The following is an 18,527-nucleotide window of genomic DNA, read 5'->3' as shown; positions in this document are numbered from 1 at the left end:
GGATTGTGTTTTTAGCTTTTTCAGTTCAACGGTGAACCATGGTATCGAGTTATGCTTACGTGAAGATCCAGTATACATTTGCATCTTTTATCCCATTCCATGAGGTATGATATGGAGTCTGTTTGAGCTGACCATTCATTGTTGTTTATCTGTTGCCAGAATGCTTTCGTGTCTACTTGACCTCTTATTATGTAGGATGTGTGTTCTTGTGTTTGGTGTGATCCCTTCTTCCCTCAGTGTAGGGATGTTTAGTTTGTAGTGATCAGTCCAGGGTGTTTCTGTCCATTTAATATTTGTTATTATTAGGTTCTGGTCTGTTGAAAGTTTGTGTGAGATGAGATCAAGTGTGTGCCCTTTGACGTGGGTTGCCTGCATTTGTGGCAATTTGAGATCCCATAATTGGAGAAATTCCTTACATTCTCATGCGTTGATTGAGTTTGGGTCTTCTAGGTGAAGGTTGATGTCTCCTATTACTAGTACATTGGAGTTGGTTACACGTGTGTTTGAAATGAAGTCCATGAAGTCAGTCTGGCCTTCATTCCAGTTATCTGGAGGTCTGTAGAACAGGAAACAGTTCAAATGATTGCAGAGTTTTATGTTGTGGATTCTGATAGAGGCCATTTCGAATTGAGGTGTCATGGATTCAGCAGTGGTTTCGGTGGTAAAGGGTGATTGATAAATTACTGCTATGCCTCCTCCTCTCTTTTCATTTCTGGTCCAGTGTGTGATTTTGTATCCTGGAGGGCAAAGGTCTAGGATTATGGGGTCCTATTGGTCATGGATCCAGGTTTTGTTGATGAAGAGTAGGTCGAGGTCTTCTGCCATGATCCAGTCTGTTAGAATTGCAGTTTTGTTTACTTCGGATCTGGCATTGATGTAGCCCACTTGGAGTGTTTGGAATGGGTCTTCTGCGTCTGGTGTTGTGTGGACTTTTATTAGTTGTCATTTCTTTGTCGAGGTGAGTTTGTTTGGGCCCTTCTTTCTGTTCTGTGGTGGTCATCCGCATGTTAGTTGCCTTCCTTCGTTTAAGTTGTCAGTTTTTTGAGGTGTGGTGTATCTGGTCAATCGTTGGTGATTGTACAGTATGTGTATACTGTTACTTTCTGCAAGCGGGGTTGTTCGTGTTAGGTAGATCAGTGTTAAGGAGTAGGTTATTACGAGTAGTTTGAAGGTATTCATTTCGGTTTCTATTCACTGTGGCCTAATGATAAGGCCGTGTTCTGCTGACTGGATGTGTGATAAGACTTTGTTCTTTGGTGTGGGGTCTGGTATTCTGGTCTTGTGTGTGTGTGTGTGTGTGTGGGGGGGGGGGGGGGGGTGGGGGTGGGGGGGGGGTTCAGCTTGCCTTGTCGGACTCAGATCGTACAAGCCAGCCGAGCACCGACCTTGATACAGCCAGAGTTGCCATCTAAGCACCACTTGACATGCAAACACATATGCAACTCTTTTAAGTTTTGCAAGATTCTGCTGCTTCTCTTTTGTTTCTCTTTGCAGCTAATGGTGCATCGATACCAGTCATTGATCCTCTTCTCCCCTTTTCATGTTCAGCCAGCAAGAACTGCTTGTGATTATGCAGAAAATGTTGATATGAGCAATGTCAAAAAGATCATCAAGCTTGGAGGCAAACTCAGACTCTCTGAGTTGCTGTGTTACAGACTTGCCACTCTTTGATCTTCAGCAAATGCCACTCTCTAAATGTTTGTTCTAGTTTTGCAGGTCTCTTATTGGGATTCTTGATTTCTGCCAAAATTTTGAGTAGAGAGGTGTGGTAGCCATGTTAGTCCACTTTTGAAGGTAATCAATGGAAATAAAACAAAATAAAACATGGAAAAGAAAATAAGATGATACCTTTTTTATTGGACATAACTTAAATACATTCTTGATTAGCTTTTGAAGGTTGCCCTTCTTTGGTCAGATTGGAAAAGCAAATGTTGGTAGATGACAGTATATATATAGTGAAAACATCAAAGCATTTCAGTGACAGTCTAACAGGATGGGGGTGGATAGGTGAGATACAGGGAGATATGCATGGAGACAGAAGAGTGACAAACAAGCAGTACATTTTATGGTTTATAATGGGCTAGAAAACCCAGATCTTTGTTAACTCTGTCTGGTGGGTGTCCAAAATATTAAATCAGTCTGACGTCAAAGGTCTTACGTTTCCTGTATTGTTTTTAAAGATACCTTTCAGGATTCTATAAATCACTGGTACAGGGTTCTGGTGTTGTAAAGTGCTGCCCCACAGGCAGGACAATCCTGGCTGGCACTGGCATTTTTCATATGATGGCTATGTAAATTAAATCTTGTCTTTAGCATCTGGCTTCTTTCTCCAATATAGCACCCTTCGTCACATTTTTTACACTGAATGATGTATACCACATTGGAAGATGAGCATGTAAAGGATTCCTTTATGTTGAATATTTTTCCTTTGTGAATGACTGTGGGGTCCTACATAGGCGCCCGGTATAAGAGGCTTGGGAAGGCTAAGCCTCCCCAGCCCCAACCATGACTTCTGTTCTGACTACCTTCCTCCCGTTGCTAACTCTGACTGCCACTACTGCCGGTTTAGACTCAGAGGAGCAATAGTAAAAGAGAAGAGAGCCGCGGGGTTGCACTTTCCTGTAGTCACGCAACTGACGTGACGACTTTGCCAGCCTTGCCCTCTCCCCAACGTCATTTCCTCTCCCAGTGACTGAGAAGAACAGCAGAGTCGGAAGTCGCGCCTATGCAGAATGCCTGTTCCGCGGCTAGTCCCGAAATGCAGCAGCCACTTAAGTTCTGATCGGTAGAGTGAAGGGGAAGAGGAAATACAATCAGAGAGTGAGAGACAGAGAGACAGGGGAGAGACTGGATGGAAAGATAAAGAGAGAGAGAGAGAAAAAACGCTGAATGGAAGGGGGAGGGAGTGGGAGATGTTGGATGGAGGGAAGAAAGAAAGAAAGAGAGAGAGAGAGAGAAACAATGGATGGAAGATGTGACAGAGGGGAGAAGCTAAAGGGAGGGGAGAGAGGGGACATGCTGGTTGAAAAGGGGGAGACAAAGAGGATATGTTGGAGGGAAGGGGGAGAGAGGGGACATGCTGGATGGAAGATGGGAGAGGTGGGAAAAGCTGGATGTAAGTAGAGATAGAGAAGGGGAGAAGCTGAATGGAGGAGAGAGAGGGGACATGCTGGATGGAAGGGAGGAGTGGGGACATACTAATGGAAGGGGGAGACAGAGAAAGGGAGACACTCGGAAGGGGGGAGAGAGGAGACACATTGGTTTGGAATGGGAGAGTGGGGGGCACTGGATGAATGGGGAGGAGGATACACTAGATGGAAGGGGGAAAGAGGAAATGCTGGTTGGAAGGGGAGAGAATAGAGTTAATGAGACTGGGAAATAAAAGGAAAGGAAAAGATGGAAAGCTCTAGGTAGATTCAGTAAAAAGAGGAAAAATTGAAGACTCTAGTAAGAATGAATGAAAAATGGATAAAAATAAATGGAAGGAAGCTGAGGGAAAATATCAATGTTGGAGATGGATGTAGTGGAGGATGTGAAGAAGACAAGAGAAGAGAGAAAAAGGACAAATGGACAAGAAATCCTTGATAGGGAGAAAGCAGAGTGCAGAAATTGCGACTAACACAATTAGAAAATTAAAACGGCCAGACAACAAAGGTAGAAAAAAATGTATTTTTAATTTAGGATAAAGTAGTGTGGTAGTAATGTTATTCTACTCTTATAAACATAAACAAAAAAATGGAAAATAAGATGATACCATTTTTGGACTAACCTATACATTTGTTTTTTTTACTAGTTTTTGGAGATCGAAGCCTCCTTCGTCAGGTCAGAACAGTATACCATAACAGCACTATATTGTCCTGATCTGAGGAAGGAAGGTTTGGCCTCTGAAAGCTAGTTGAACAATGTATTACGTTAGTCCAATAAAAAGATATTGCCTTATTTCCATTTTTTTGCTTTATTTTTATTTGTTAATTTGTAATGTGATTGGAATATGTCATATTTTAAAATTTGCATCTGCTATCTTTACATTTGGCATATATTTTAGTGTTGCATTGGGGAGTCTAGTTTCTTGGGGTTCGGTGTAATTTCAGAAGTTCTTAAAAATCATAATAGTGTATTTTTAAGAATATGGGTGAAGAAAATTTAAATGCTTTACATATGACTGTACATCTGACGTATGGGCCTAGTTATATTGCTGTAATCCATAAGTATTTGTATTTTTGTCTACATATGTCTATTTTTAGTTCTATACCTGGTGAGGGTCTATCTGTGTTCTGTGTGTGTGAACAACTAGGTATTCTGTTAACATTGAATGGTCTATGTAGGGCTGATTCTGTTCTAATCCGGCTTGTTTTAGTTTTCCAGTATTGATGTTCTAGTGCCCACTGCCACTGTTTACGCTGCTGCCCTTGCTGTGTGACTCCTGGAAGTTAGTGCTATTATGGTATTGTAGAATTGTTCTTTAGTCCTAAGTGACATTTTTTGTGTTTTATAATCACTTTATTATGTGTGGTACTAGTCTTCTGGATGTGATTTAGATCACGCCTTTCTCAGCAGTAGCTCAAGGAGAATTACATTCAGGATGCAATAGGTATTTTCCTGTCCCTGGAGAGTTTACAATCTAAGGGCTACTCCCTACACTAAGGATTTTAACCTTCCCAATCACACTCCATTCAACCACAACCTTGGCCCCGCCTTAAACCCCACCCACTATTTAGCCCCACCCATCTTAGCCTCCCCAAACAGTTGAGTCACCGACCGCCTATGGGGTCCTGTGAAATGTTTTGGCATAGTTTGCAGCTGGATATATTACAAGAATGTGTGCCATTCTCTTCTTTTTGAGTCTGTGTTGGGAGCTTACTTCTAATTAGCTTGTGTTTTAAGTTGGTGTGGCTGTCGGAAGGCCAGCACTGGTAATTCATTCTCCTGGAGTAAAAAGCTGCAGATCTTTTATGATTTTCTTTTCCAGCTCTGGGTTGTATGTCACTATAAGGGGGATTCTGTCTGTGACTTTTTTTTCTTTGTACTGTAGCAGATTTTCTTTGGGTGTTTTGAGGGAGGAGGTAATATTCTTGGAGATTATTTTGGGGTTGTAGCCTTTCTGTTTGAAGGATACAGTCAGGATTTCAAGGTGTCTGTCTCTGTCCCCTGGGTCAGAGCAGATACAGTGGTAACTTGTGGCTTGGCTGTAAATAATGGATCTTTTTGTATGTGAAGGGTGGAAGCTGGATTTGTGGAGGTAGCTGCATCTGTCTGAGGGTTTCTTGTATATAGATGTTTGTATATAGGCATCGCTGATTGAGACTGTGGTGTCCAAAAAATTGACTTTTTCTGAGGAGTAGTCAATTTTGAATCTGATTGAAGGATGGTATGTATTGAAAGAATTGTAAAATTGTTTGAGTTTCTTCCCCCTCAGTCCAAATCATAAAAATGTCATCGATGTACCAGTAGTATTTTAGGGGTTTGGTCCTGGTATGTATTCAGAAATGTCTCTTCAGCTCAGCCATAAAGAGGTTGGCATATTGGGGGTGCTGTCCTGGTGCCCATCATTTGTAGATAGATATCATTGTTAAAGTGGAAGTAGTTGTGAGGTAAATAAATTTGATTAATCTTGTAATAGTTTCTTGTACAGTGCTGCGTAACCCTAGTAGCGCTTTAGAAATGTTAAGTAGTAGTAGTAGTGGTGAGTATTGATGGTCCCAGTGTGGATGTTCTTAGGAGTTTCCCACATGCAGCTATACCATCCGCATGGGGAAATGCTGCTGTATAGTGATTCTACATCCATTGCTTGATATTTTTCAATTTATTCAGAAAGACTGTGGTGTCTTGTAAGAAGCTGTTTGTTTTGTGCACGAGAGGTTTCAGAATTCCCTCTATGAGTCCAGATATTTCCTCCATGAGTGTGCCAATACCTGATATGATTGGCCTGCCAGAGTTTCCAGGTTTGTGGATTTTGGGTAGCATGTAGAATGTGCCCACATTTGCTTATTTTCGATCTGACGAAAAAGGGCAACCTTCGAAAGCTAATCAAGAAATGTATTAAGTTATGTCCAATAAAAAGGGTATCATCTTATTTTCTTTTCCATGTTTTATTTTGTTTTATTTCTATTGATTGCCAAAATTTTGTAATTTCCGTTTTTGCAGAAGGTGATGACTAATGATGTCAGCATACTGGGTGACATGTGATGAAGTTACATGTTCAATTTGTTGTTCAACTGTGTGTAAAAAAACACTGACAGCCTAATTTGGTTCTCATCGGTCCTGTTGGTGGAGTTGCACTTATGAAGGCCTAGACCATGCAGTTCCAGTGCTGGTAATATTTAATATAAAGAACTAATCTTAATCTACAGATGTTTGAAGTGTGGAGACCCTTTTTTCTTCTGTGGATTACAAAGGAAATAAACAAGGCCATTTGGTGCTGGTGCACAAACAAGCAAGTACCCCACCCCTTCCTCCCTTCCTCTGGCCAGGTAATTGAAAGACAATGAGTCATGCAATTCACTGTTTAGGATGAGTGTGTTCAACAGTGGCGTACCAAGGGCGGGGTGGTGGGGACGGTTCGCCCCGGGTGTCAGCAGGTGGGGGGAGTGCTCCGCTGGTGCCGCAGTCCCCACCTGCCCACCAGCTCCATCGACAGACGACCCTCCTCTCCTGCCACCCGGCACCCAGCCTTAAAAAAAATCAGTGAAGCGCCTCGTGTCTGCTCTGCTGTAAAAGAAGCAAATCGCCTCATCGCGTCGGCCCTTCCCTCACTGTGGTGGTGCATTGTATGCAGAGTCTGGCATCTTGGGAGTTCAGTTTAATTTTTGTCTAAATAGACAGTTTATGATTAGTTATTCTATAGTGGATTAGAGTGCATCTGTGTTTGTGAAAAAGACATGATTTTCAGTTGGCATTGACTATGCAGGATCAACGATCTGTACTATTCTGTCTGGTTTCATTTTACAATAGGTGAATTGATGTTCTAGTGCTCACTGTAGTGTTTAAGATGCTTTCCTTTTCCTTGTGTGACTTGTAGAAATGACTGCTTATGGTATGCTAGAATTCCTCTATAGGTCCTGAGTGTTTTGTATTCTCGGTATGCCTAGTACTGGATTTTGGAGGGGGGGGGGGTGTTAAAAATGACCATCCCTGGGTGTCAACTACCCTAGGTACGCCACTGGTGTTCAAGGAGGCTAATTGGAGAATTTTAGGTTGCAGAACTAATTTCCATGTGAAGGGCAAAAGGCAGAGGTGCAAGACAAGATTCTGTGGCCAGGACAGGAAAGGAGAATGACATATTGCAGGGGTAGGGTCTGTGAGAAAGGAATTCTGACTCCTTTGAAGTAAGGTAAAGTTTGTTTTACTGGGGATGTGTTTATTTAACAAAAGGACTGAAATGTATCTTTTAAGGAAAGGCAATATTTTTTTATGTACCTTTTGGCAATTATAACAAACAAATTACATATCCTGTATGATGTATTCCTGAAAAAAAAACAGTTCTTTGTTCTTTGGGGCTGATAAACACTATATAAATGCCTGCTCTCAAAGGCGGGGGAGGGGGGGAGGGGGGCGATGAAAATCTTCCTCAGTCTCAATAGACTAAGGAATATACAACCATTTCCCTGGCACCTCCTTTTTCTTTATGTTCCCTCACTACCCTGTTTCTTACGTGCTGTTCCTAATTTTCTATTATTTCTTATTTTTCATGTTCTTGGGTAAGAATAAACTGTAATGTAAGAAGCTTCTTTTGTTTATAGTTGTTTTTGGTACTTATCAGACTGGTGGTCCTAAGAAACCAGTTGGGAAATTTGTATGGGTGAGGTGTTGGGTTTTTGGTTCTGAGTCTCAACACTAACAAGCCCAAACAGCCCATATTCAAGAATGCCATACGTGGATTGCGGAATTATTACTGTTTGATGCCTTTAGAACATCATTGTTGTTGAGCTACCAATAAATGTTCATTGATTTAACTGATGTTTTGCCTCAAAAATAAGCTCCACCCTAATGCTGCTTCAAAATGAAAACATGTCTGTAAAATCAGGAGAAGATTGTATGTGCTTGAAGTTCGGAGTTTAACCCTGCAGTGAGTTTCACCAGTAACTATGTTTCTCTTTTTTATTAGCTTCATCATTATCTAAAGAACCTCCACTTTAAGAACATTCTGGGTGAGGAAATCTTTTTTGATGAGAATGGTGATCTCGCCGTTGGATATGATATTATAAGCAATTTCTTTCTACCTGATGGGACACAGATTAATGAAATTGTTGGAACTTATAACCCTTATGCTCCACCAGAGCAGGAATTTACCATCTATGAAAAGACCATGTGGGATAGCACATTCAACGGGGTCTGATTTAAATTCAATTTAAATTCCTCACTCTGGCATTTAAGGCCGTTAACATTGGCACCCCCCCCCCCCCCCCCCCCACTCATATCTCACTGCTCTCATTTCTCCTTAAACCCTTTATCACCCTCTCTGTTCTCTCTATCTCTCCGGCTTTTCTATTTCTCCTGTTCATTTTTCTAATTTGGAATCTACACATCACTCTGCTTTCTTTTATCTGGTTCCCTCTATTTGGAATGCTTCTCCTGCTAACCCTCAATTCTGAGCAATTATTTGGTCATTTTAAATCTTTGTTGAAAGTTCACCTATTTAAAATTGCCTAGATTGGTACTACCGTCTACTTAATTTACTAAATTTAATTAATTAATTTAATTAAATTAACATTTTATTTTCCTTGTATTTTGTCGTGCCTTTCCTCATGGTTTTATTTGACTACTATACACTGCTCTGATGTGATTGTGAAGGGCGGTATATCACATTTTTAATAAACTAAACTAAATAATACAAAAACAAGATGCAAAACACTGAACCATGTGTATATTGAGAGAGATTCAGTAAATGGGACCCAAAGTTAGGTGCCGGAAAGTTGTGCGATAAACCAGTATTCTCTAAAGGGCGCACTGCACAGAGCACCATTTAAAGAATCGCACTTAAAGTCAATTCCAAGGATTTATGTCTGCCAGAACCTAGGGTAAATTCTCGTGCCCAACTGATGGCAGCCTTTAACATGGTGCCTAATTTTTGGGAAAGCCCTGACACACTCATGCCACGTCCCATTTTGAGCTGCTCACTATGGGGTCTTTTTACAAAGCCACAGTAAAAAGTGGGCTGCAGAAGTGTGGGCATGTCTTTTGGGCACATGCTGGGCCATTTTTTACCAAGGTTGGGAAAAAGGCAATTTTTTAATCGGTCGGGAAATGGGCATGCACAAAAATTAAATCTAGTGCATATCTATTTATGACCTGAGCCCTTACCTCCAGACATTGACTTAGCGGTAAGGGCTCATGTGCTACCCATGCAACAACCATACAGTGTACTGCTGATTACTGCTGGGAATGTCCCCCATGGTAGAAAATAGAAAAATAAGTAACTCCCCATCAGAGTCAGAGTCACGCTAGTGACAAGTTCACTTGAGCACCTGGATCTTTTGAGATCTTTTCCTCCTTTTGTTTTTAAGAGCATCTGTGAGCAATGTACATTGTATTCTACAACATGACCCAGAAATGCCAAAAAGAGAAAATGGTCAAGTATTTTATGTCACATTCATTGTTGGTTTAATCATGACTTGATAAAGAGTGTGACTATTGGGCAGACTGGATGGACCATTCAGGTCTTTACCTGCTGTGATTTACTATGTTACTGTGACTGCATAAAGATATACTAATTTATCTGCATATCTTCATGCTATATTCATCAGTAATATCTATATAGTTTAGCCTGCAGTGTAATTTAATATCAATGGATAAGTTATCTGGATAGTCAATGAATAGTATATTCACATATCAAGATAAATTTGGCCAAAATATATCCATTTGAGAAGGCATCAAGTTTAAACAAAAAATACCTAGTGAAGCTGAATGAAACTCACTGATTGATGTTAGCTAAATGAATAAAGAAACAAAAGTCCTTTTCTCATTGCCCAAGTCTTAAGAGGAGAGGGAGAATTCAAAGTTATTTGAGAAAGTAGAGGTATTTTCTCATACTGTTTAATCAAACTAATAAGGGTGAAAAGCATGGGAACGTTGCTCATAAAATTCCCCAATCAGCTTGAATGACTGATTCTAGGTCAAACTTATTTCATGTTATTTATATTTCCAATCAAATTAGAGCTCATACTGACCTCCATATTCTACTGAATAGCTTGGTAATGAGCTCAAAAACTAAATGGGAAAACCGGCTCACGTTTAGACAGAAAAGTAACACTGCATTTGCAAAGTCATAATCCAGTATTATCTCAAGTTATTCAGATGTTTTCTCAATTCTCAGATACCTCTACAGTCCAGATGCAGCCCGAGTTGCCTTCCTGGGTTCAGGAAATTAACCAGGGAAGGAGAGCCTGTCTGCTGCTATGACTGTATCCCTTGTCCAGAGGGCGAGGTCTCCAGCCAAGCTGGTGAGTGATTTCATGTTATAATTTGGCATGCTCATGGACACTGTTTAGTCACTATTAGGCCCATATTCAGCTTTTATTGAAGACCCAACATGGGAAGCAAATATGCATGTACTCCTGCCTTTTGCAAAACATCAACACCAAGGGGCTGGTGGTTGGGAGGCGGGGCTAGTGCTGGGCAGACTTATACTACTACTACTTAACATTTCTAAAGCGCTACTAGGGTTACGCAGCGCTGTACAATTTAACATGGAAGGACAGTCCCTGCTCAAGGAGCTTACAATCTAAAAGACAGGTGTACAATCTAAAAACAATCTAAACAATCTAAAGACAAGTGTAGAGTCCGTCTGATAGGGCATACTATATTTCACGAAAGGTTAGGTGCCGAAAAGCAGCATTGAAGAGGTGAGTTTTAAGCAGAGATTTGAAGATGGGTAGGGAGGGGGCTTGGCGTAGGGGCTGAGGAAGATTGTTCCAAGCATAGGGTGAGGCAAGGCAGAATGAGCGGAGCCTGGAGTTGGCAGTGGTGGAGAAGGGAACTGAAAGGAGGGATTTGTCATGTGAGCGGAGGTTACGGGCGGGAACATAGGGGGAGATGAGGGTAGAGAGGTAGTGAGGAGCCGCAGACCGGGTGCATTTGTAGGTAAGGAGGAGAATCTTGAATTGTATGCGGTATCTGATCGGAAGCCAGTGAAGTGACTTGAGGAGAGGGGTGATATGAGTATATCGGTTCTGGTGGAATATAAGACGTGCGGCAGCGTTCTGAACGGAATGAAGGGGGGATAGATGGTTAAGTGGGAGGCCGGTGAGGAGTAAGTTGCAGTAGTCAAGGCGAGAGGTAATGAGAGCCTGGACGAGAGTTTGTGTGGTGTGCTCAGATAGGAAAGGGCAAATTTTGCTGATGTTGAAGAGGAAGAAGCGACAGGTCTTGGCAGTCTGTTGGATATGCACAGAGAAGGAGAGGGAGGAATCGAAGATGACTCCGAGGTTGCGGGCAGATGGGACGGGGTGGATGAGGGTGTTATCAACTGAGATAGAGAGTGGAGGAAGAGGAGAGGTGGGTTTAGGTGGAAAGACGAGGAGCTCGGTTTTGGACATGTTCAGCTTCAGGTGGCGGTTGGACATCCAGGCAGCAATGTCGGATAAGCAGGCCGATACCTTGGCCTGGGTCTCCGCGGTGATGTCTGGTGTGGAGAGATATAGCTGGGTGTCATCAGCATAAAGATGATACTGAAAACCATGAGATGAGATCAGTGAGCCTAGGGAAGAGGTGTTGATTGAGAAGAGAAGGGGTCCAAGGACAGATCCCTGGGGAACTCCAACAGATAGTGGGATGGGAGTGGAGGAAGATCCATGAGAGTGTACTCTGAAGGTGCGGTGGGAGAGATAAGAGGAGAACCTGGAAAGGACAGAGCCTTGGAACCCAAAAGAGGACAGTGTGGCAAGAAGTAAATCATGATTGACAGTGTCAAACGCAGCGGATAGATCGAGGAGGATGAGGATGGAATAGTGGCCTCTGGATTTGGTGAGGAGCAGGTCATTGCAGACTTTAGAGAGTGCTGTTTCTGTCGAGTGTAGAGGGCAAAAACCAGATTGAAGTGGATCTAGGATGGCATGAGAGGAGAGAAAATCAAGGCAGTGACTGTGATCGGCGCGCTCAAGTATTTTGGAGAGGAAGGGGAGGAGAGAGATGGGGCGGTAGTTGGAGGGGCAGGTAGGGTCAAGTGATGGTTTTTATTAGGAGAGGTGTGACTACGGCGTGCTTGAAGGTGTCAGGGACAGTTGCAGTGGAGAGGGAAAGGTTAAAGATTGGACAGATGGAGGGGGTAACAGTATAGGACATGGTGTTAAGTAGGTTGGTGGGGATGGGATCGGAGGAACAGGTGGTGCATTTCGAGGAGGAAAGAAGGCGGGAGGTTTCATCCTCGGTGATCTCAGGAAAGGACGAGAATGAGGCCATGGTTGGTTGGTTATTGGATAAGGCTACAGGCTGAAGAGGAGGTGGTAACTTGGTAGTGAACTCAAGGTTGATCTTTTGTACCTTGTCACGGAAGTAGTCAGCCAGTGATTGAGGAGAGAGTGAAGGGGAAGTGGGAGCGGGGGGCACTTTGAGGAGGGAGTTAAGGGTGGTGAAGAGACGACGAGGGTTGGAGCTGTGCCCTGAAAAAGACAGATACAAATCAAGGGGCTGGTGGTTGGGAGGCAGGGCTAGTGCTGGGCAGACTTATACTGTCTGTGCCCTGAAAAAGACAGATACAAATTAAGGTAAGGTATACACAAAAAGTAGCACATATGAGTTATCTTGTTGGGCAGACTGGATGGACCGTGCAGGTCTTTTTCTGCCATCATCTACTATATTACTATCCAGCTTATAATCAAAACTTTTTGCCGGCAATCTTCCGACACAAATCGGGAGATCGCCGGCGATTTCGCAAAAGTGGCGAAAAGCGTATAATTGAAAGCTGGCTTTTAACAGCATCACCGCTTTCCCTTCGCATCGCTGGCAAAAGTTCAAGGGGGCGTGTTGCCGGCGAAGCGAAGGCGGGACATGGGTGGGCATGGGCATGGCTACCAGATGCTGGCTTTCGCGGATAATGGAAAAATAAAACCCGGCAATAATCAGCATTTCGCCAGGTTTACTTGGTCCTTTCATTTTCACAACCAAGCCTCAAAAAGATGCCCCAACTGACCAGATGACCACCAGAGGGAATAGGGAATGACCTCCCTGTACTCCCCCAGTGGTCACCAAACCCCTCCCACAAAGGTGGGTACAGTGCACTTCAGGCAGGTGGACACAGGCCCATTCTCCCCCTACCTGCTACACTTGTGGTGGTAAATGTGAGCCCTCCAAACCCCCCCCCAAAACCCACTGTACCCACATGTAGGTGCCCCCCTTCATCCCTAAGGGCTATGGTAGTGGTGTATAGTTGTGGGGAATGGGTTTTGGGGGGGATTTAGGGAGCTCAGCGCAAACAAGGTAAGGGAGCTATGTACCTGGGAGCATTTATGAAGTCCACTGCAGTGCCCCCTAGGGTGCCCAGTTGGTGTCCTGGCATGTGAGGGGGACCAGTGCACTACAAATGCTGGCTCCTCCCACGGCCAAATGCCATGGATTTCGCCGGGTTTGAGATCGCCGGCAGTTTTTTCCATTATCGTGGAAAAACACACCCGGCGATGTCAAACCCGGCGAAAATCCAAGGCATTTCGCTGGGCCAAACCGTATTATCGAAAAAAAAGATGGCCGGCCCATCTTTTTTGATAATACAGTTCCTGCCGGCTGTTGCGCCGCTGCCGCCAAAATAGATCGCCGGCGATCTATTTTGCCAGCGATGTTCGATTATTCCCCTCCACGTTACTATGTTTACCAAGCAAGGAGGAGGGAAGCAACAACACAAAAAAGATGTGGATCAAGACAGTGAAATAGGCCACAAATGGGATAAAAACAGCAAAGAATGGGAATTATGCGTTGTGGTATATCCATATTGACCTCTGATGCAAACATCTTCTGAAACATGGGACGTGTATTGTCCCCAAATAAAATCGCTTCCTTCCATTTAGTGTTTTTATCCCTTTTGAAAAACATCACCAGAATTGAGCACATCCTGATCTGGACATCTCATTGCAATCTCCAGTATTCTATGTAAGAAGGTCTTCAAATGTCCTAGTGGAATACCTTGTGTCTAATCCAAAAATATGAAACTGGTACTGCTAGCAAACTAATCACACCCCCATTGGATAAGACGTATGGAATCCTTTAAAAGCAATGCCTGACAGAAGAAGGAATGTCCCTATGGGAAGGTTGAGACAACTGGAGTAGTAGGGAAGGGATGTAGGCCAAACAAAACAGATAAATATCCAGAGGTTGATTGTAATCAAATATGAATTATTGAGAAAACCAGCTACCACAGACTTGGCACAGTCCATGTTTTGGCAACGATTGCCTGCTTCAGGAGTCAAGTATCTATAAAGTATCAGTGATTTCAATAATCAGTGAGGATAGCCATATCACTGAAACACTTAGAAACATCTCAATCAAGTTACCAATGTTGAGCTTGTAGTATCTGATTTTTCAATAAATCCTTTAGAAGTATACATTTCAGTTGCAAGTAAGTCTAAGACATAATGCATGATTTCATTTCCAGTAAAATCATTTATTACTTGTTTAATGTTTGCTACTGTCCAAGTTTCTAAATTTATTTAGTGCTTAATATCCCACAAACTATCAGAATTATCTGAGCAGCTAACAAAACTAATAAAAATAGGATTAAAAAACTAGAGATAGAGGAGGAAGGGGGAGGGTAGACAGTAATGAGAGGGAGGAAGAAGGAACTACAATATGTGATAGGACAGGGAGTAGCAGAGAATGATAGAAAGGGTAGTTTCAGATGTAGACATGCTCATCCAGGGGAGAAGTGGAGATTATCATCAAAGTCACCATAATTATTTTATGGAAAAAGCATCTTCAAAGAGGAAGGTTTTAAGATCGGTTTAAAATTTGTTTAAGGAAATGTGTGATCCTAGCTGGAGATGTAAGGCGTTCGGGAGTGGGGCCAACAACAGAAAAACATAAAATTACGAGTGGTATCATATCTGATGTGCCAAAAAGAGGAAATGGCTAGAAGATGTTGTGGAGAGAAGCGAAGGGCTTGTGACGGAGAATAGGGAGTCAAACATGTGCCAGGAAAGGAGGGGACTCAGTGGTGACTATTTTAAGTACCAGAAGTAGAATCTTATAGGTTGTTCTACGTGCAATAGGGAGCCAGTGAGTGACTTTCATTAACAGTGTGAAATGATCAAACGTTTTCGCACTATTGATCACTTTAACAGGGTTATTTTGAACCAATTGAATATGTTGTGTATCTTTCTGTCATAGCCCTTTGCATAATGAATTACAATAATCAATTTGAGACAAGACAAGAGAGTGTACTAGGATCTCAGGTGCAGTTTGTTGAAGCATCACCGAATCAAAGTTGAAATCTGGGTCCAGAAATTGAGATCATTGTCAATTATAATGCCTAGAGGTTTCATAGAAGAAACTACAGGACTCTGTACATTGTGAAGCAGGAGTGGAATTGAAAGAACTATATGGGGTTGGCCACTACATAAGATGACCTTTGATTTTTCTGAATTCAGCTTTAGCTTCTGGTTTGTTAGCCAGGAAGTGATCTTTGAGAGTTTATTGTTAGGGAATGAATTTCTTGCAGGTTGGTGGGGTCTATATTTGTCAGAATCTCAATATCAGCAGCATAAATAAAACCAATGAGGTTGATTGATTGAACGAGAGTTAGCAATGGGGTAATAATGATGTTGAACAAGGTTGGTGCCAATATAGATCTGTGAGGACATCACAACTTGTGGAGAATGGTTCAGAGGTAGTTCCTTGGAAGCTCACTGTATAGGTTCTGGAGGCGAGGTATGACTCAAACCAGGCTAAGACTTGATCTGTGATACTGATGTGATGAAGGCAGTTAAGTAAGGTCTGCCATTTTGAAACATATCTTATTATAAGGGAAAAGTTACTGTCCTATAACTGATTCTATTTGTGAGATAATGGGACAATATTTTCAATTCTCAGATATGGACGCTTGTTTGAAATGCCCAGAGGACCAATGGCCGAATCAGAAGAAAGATACATGCATCCCAAAAGTGATAACCTTCCTGACCTATGAAGAGCCTTTGGGAATAATTTTGACTTTAGTCTGTATTTTCTTAATTCTCATTAATACTGTCATTTTGGGCATCTTTATTCATTACAAAGACACCCCCATAGTGAAAGCCAACAACCGAGAACTCAGTTACATTCTCCTCATCTCCCTCATGCTCTGCTTCCTCTGCTCCTTGGTATTCATTGGACACCCTGACAAAGTGACCTGTATTCTCCGACAGACTGCCTTTGGGATCACTTTCTCCATCGCTCTTTCTTCTGTACTAGCAAAAACCATCACTGTGGTCACAGCCTTTCATGCCACCAAGCCTGGAAGCAAGCTCCGGAAATGGATGGGTTACAGGGTTTCAGCTTTTATAGTCCTTTTCTGTTCTCTTATTCAAACTGTTCTGTGTTTTGCCTGGTTGTTCACTGCTCCCCCGTTTCCATATCTTAATACGAAATCAGAAATTGGAACAATACTAACTGAATGTAATGAAGGGTCGATAGTTGCATTTTACCTTGTTCTGGGTTACCTGGGATTTCTGGCTGGTGTCAGTTTCATTGTAGCTTTCTTAGCAAGAAATCTACCTGACAGGTTCAATGAGGCCAAGTACATCACCTTCAGCATGCTGGTGTTCTGCAACGTCTGGTTCTCCTTCATCCCAACGTACCTGAGCACCAAGGGCAAGTACATGGTAGTGGTAGAAATATTTGCTATTCTGGCTTCCAGTACTGGACTTCTTGGCTGTATCTTTTTCCCTAAGTGCTTTGTTATTCTGCTGAGACCTGAAAGGAACAGCAGAAAATGCTTATCAAGAAACTAGAATGATTAATATTTGTGCAAAAGATGGATTAATTTAAATGTTATCAGTTGTTGGGCAAGTCCAAATTGAATGTCCTTCTTTAACCCAGAAACTGCATCATTGGTTGAGGCAATCCTAAATTTCACATATGTAATATTATAGCTAAAATTAGATACTGCACACAATTTGAATATAAAAATTAAGTAGATATAGTGGTCCATAATAAAGTTGTTGCTGATATCTTTTTATTGAAATAACTATTGAATAGATTTCTGAGTCATCCACTCAATGGGGAAATCCTTGGGGGCTAATTAGGAAAGGGGATGGGATTTGATATACTGCCTTTCTGTGGTTACAGTCAAAGTGGTTTACTTATTATATACAGGTACTTATTTTGTACCTGGGGCAATGGAGGGCCAAGTGACTTGCCCAGAGTCATAAGGAGATGCAGTGGAAATTAAACCTGGTTCCCCAGGTTCTCAGCCCACTGCACTAACCATTAGACTCCTCATTCACTCTCAGCTTCATTAACTGTTAACATTGAAATTCAAATGCACCAATAGATAATATGGTACTTTAGCAACTACTACACATTCATTTTGACAATTACTACAGAGTAGGTGGATAAACTCGCTGCAGTAAATAGCCCTTAGAATACTGAGGGTCATCGTCGACCGCCTTTTGGCTAAAGGAGCTAGCTTATCTGCCTCCTACACCTTCAGGTAGGCGGCAGATGGTCACTAGACACTCAGCCTACACCTTTGGGTATTTGGTGACATCACACTCTGCATTATCCAGTTAAGGGTGAATATTATATATAGCACCAAATAATTGGTGCCGAAAAAAGCGTTATTCTATAAGCGGCGCTTCAAGTTAAGCATGGCTTATAGAATAGTGCTTAGGCACTGGGATCACATGTAAATTTAAGCTCCACCTTTTGTACTAAGGAAAACATGGCACAAATCACCGAGAAGCCAAAAGGGAGATAAGGCAAGCGAAAGCACAGGCAGAAGAAAAAATGGCTAAAGATGTAAAGAAGAGGTGACAAGACCTTTTCAGATATATTGGGGAAAGGAGAAAAGATAAGAATGGAATTGTAAGACTGAAAGATGCTGATAATAGCTATACGGGGAATGATAAAGATAAAGCGAGTGTGCTAAACAAACGCTTCTCTTCTGTGTTCACAGAAGACAATCCTGGAGAAGGACCGAGGTTGGCTGCTGAGGGTATACTGTTATCTGGGAACTGGAGTTGATATTACGCCATTCACAGAAGAATGCGTTTATAAGCAGCTTGTAAATCTGGTAATGGACAAGCTATGGGGGCCGAATGGGATACATTTCAGGATACTGAGGAAGCTCAGAGAAGTCCTGGCAGGTCCTGTTAAGGATTATTTAATAGATCTTTAGAGATGGGAGAAGTTCCTCAGGACTGGAGATGAGCTGATATGGTCCCTTTTCAGAAAAGTGGAGGAAAGGGAAGAAGTGGGAAACTACAGGCCAGTAAGCCTTACATAGGTGGTAGGAAAAATAATGGAGTCACTGCTGAAGAAAAGGATAGTTAACTTTCTGGAAGCTAACAGGTTATAGGATCCCAGAAAAGCTCAATACATTTATGTTGCTTATCCAGAAATAAGCAGTG

General features: G+C 42.2%; 1 protein-coding gene across 1 annotated transcript in view; it reads left to right on the top strand.

The window, feature by feature from the left end:
• Positions 1-16,907, top strand: part of LOC115464530 (extracellular calcium-sensing receptor-like) — a 48,540-nt gene extending 31,633 nt beyond the window's left edge. The window contains exons 4-8 of the mRNA XM_030194897.1: positions 1,495-1,621; positions 7,740-7,798; positions 8,105-8,329; positions 10,250-10,439; positions 16,012-16,907. Coding sequence (XP_030050757.1) covers positions 1,495-1,621; positions 7,740-7,798; positions 8,105-8,329; positions 10,250-10,439; positions 16,012-16,907 — 1,497 coding nt within the window. The remainder of the gene's footprint in view (positions 1-1,494; positions 1,622-7,739; positions 7,799-8,104; positions 8,330-10,249; positions 10,440-16,011) is intronic.
• The last annotated feature ends 1,620 nt before the right edge of the window (positions 16,908-18,527 follow it).

Source organism: Microcaecilia unicolor, chromosome 3, assembly GCF_901765095.1.
Source record: "Microcaecilia unicolor chromosome 3, aMicUni1.1, whole genome shotgun sequence".
NCBI classification, from domain to species: Eukaryota; Metazoa; Chordata; class Amphibia; order Gymnophiona; family Siphonopidae; genus Microcaecilia; species Microcaecilia unicolor.
Note: the sequence above shows the minus strand (reverse complement) of the source record. Positions and strands in the feature narration are given on the sequence as shown.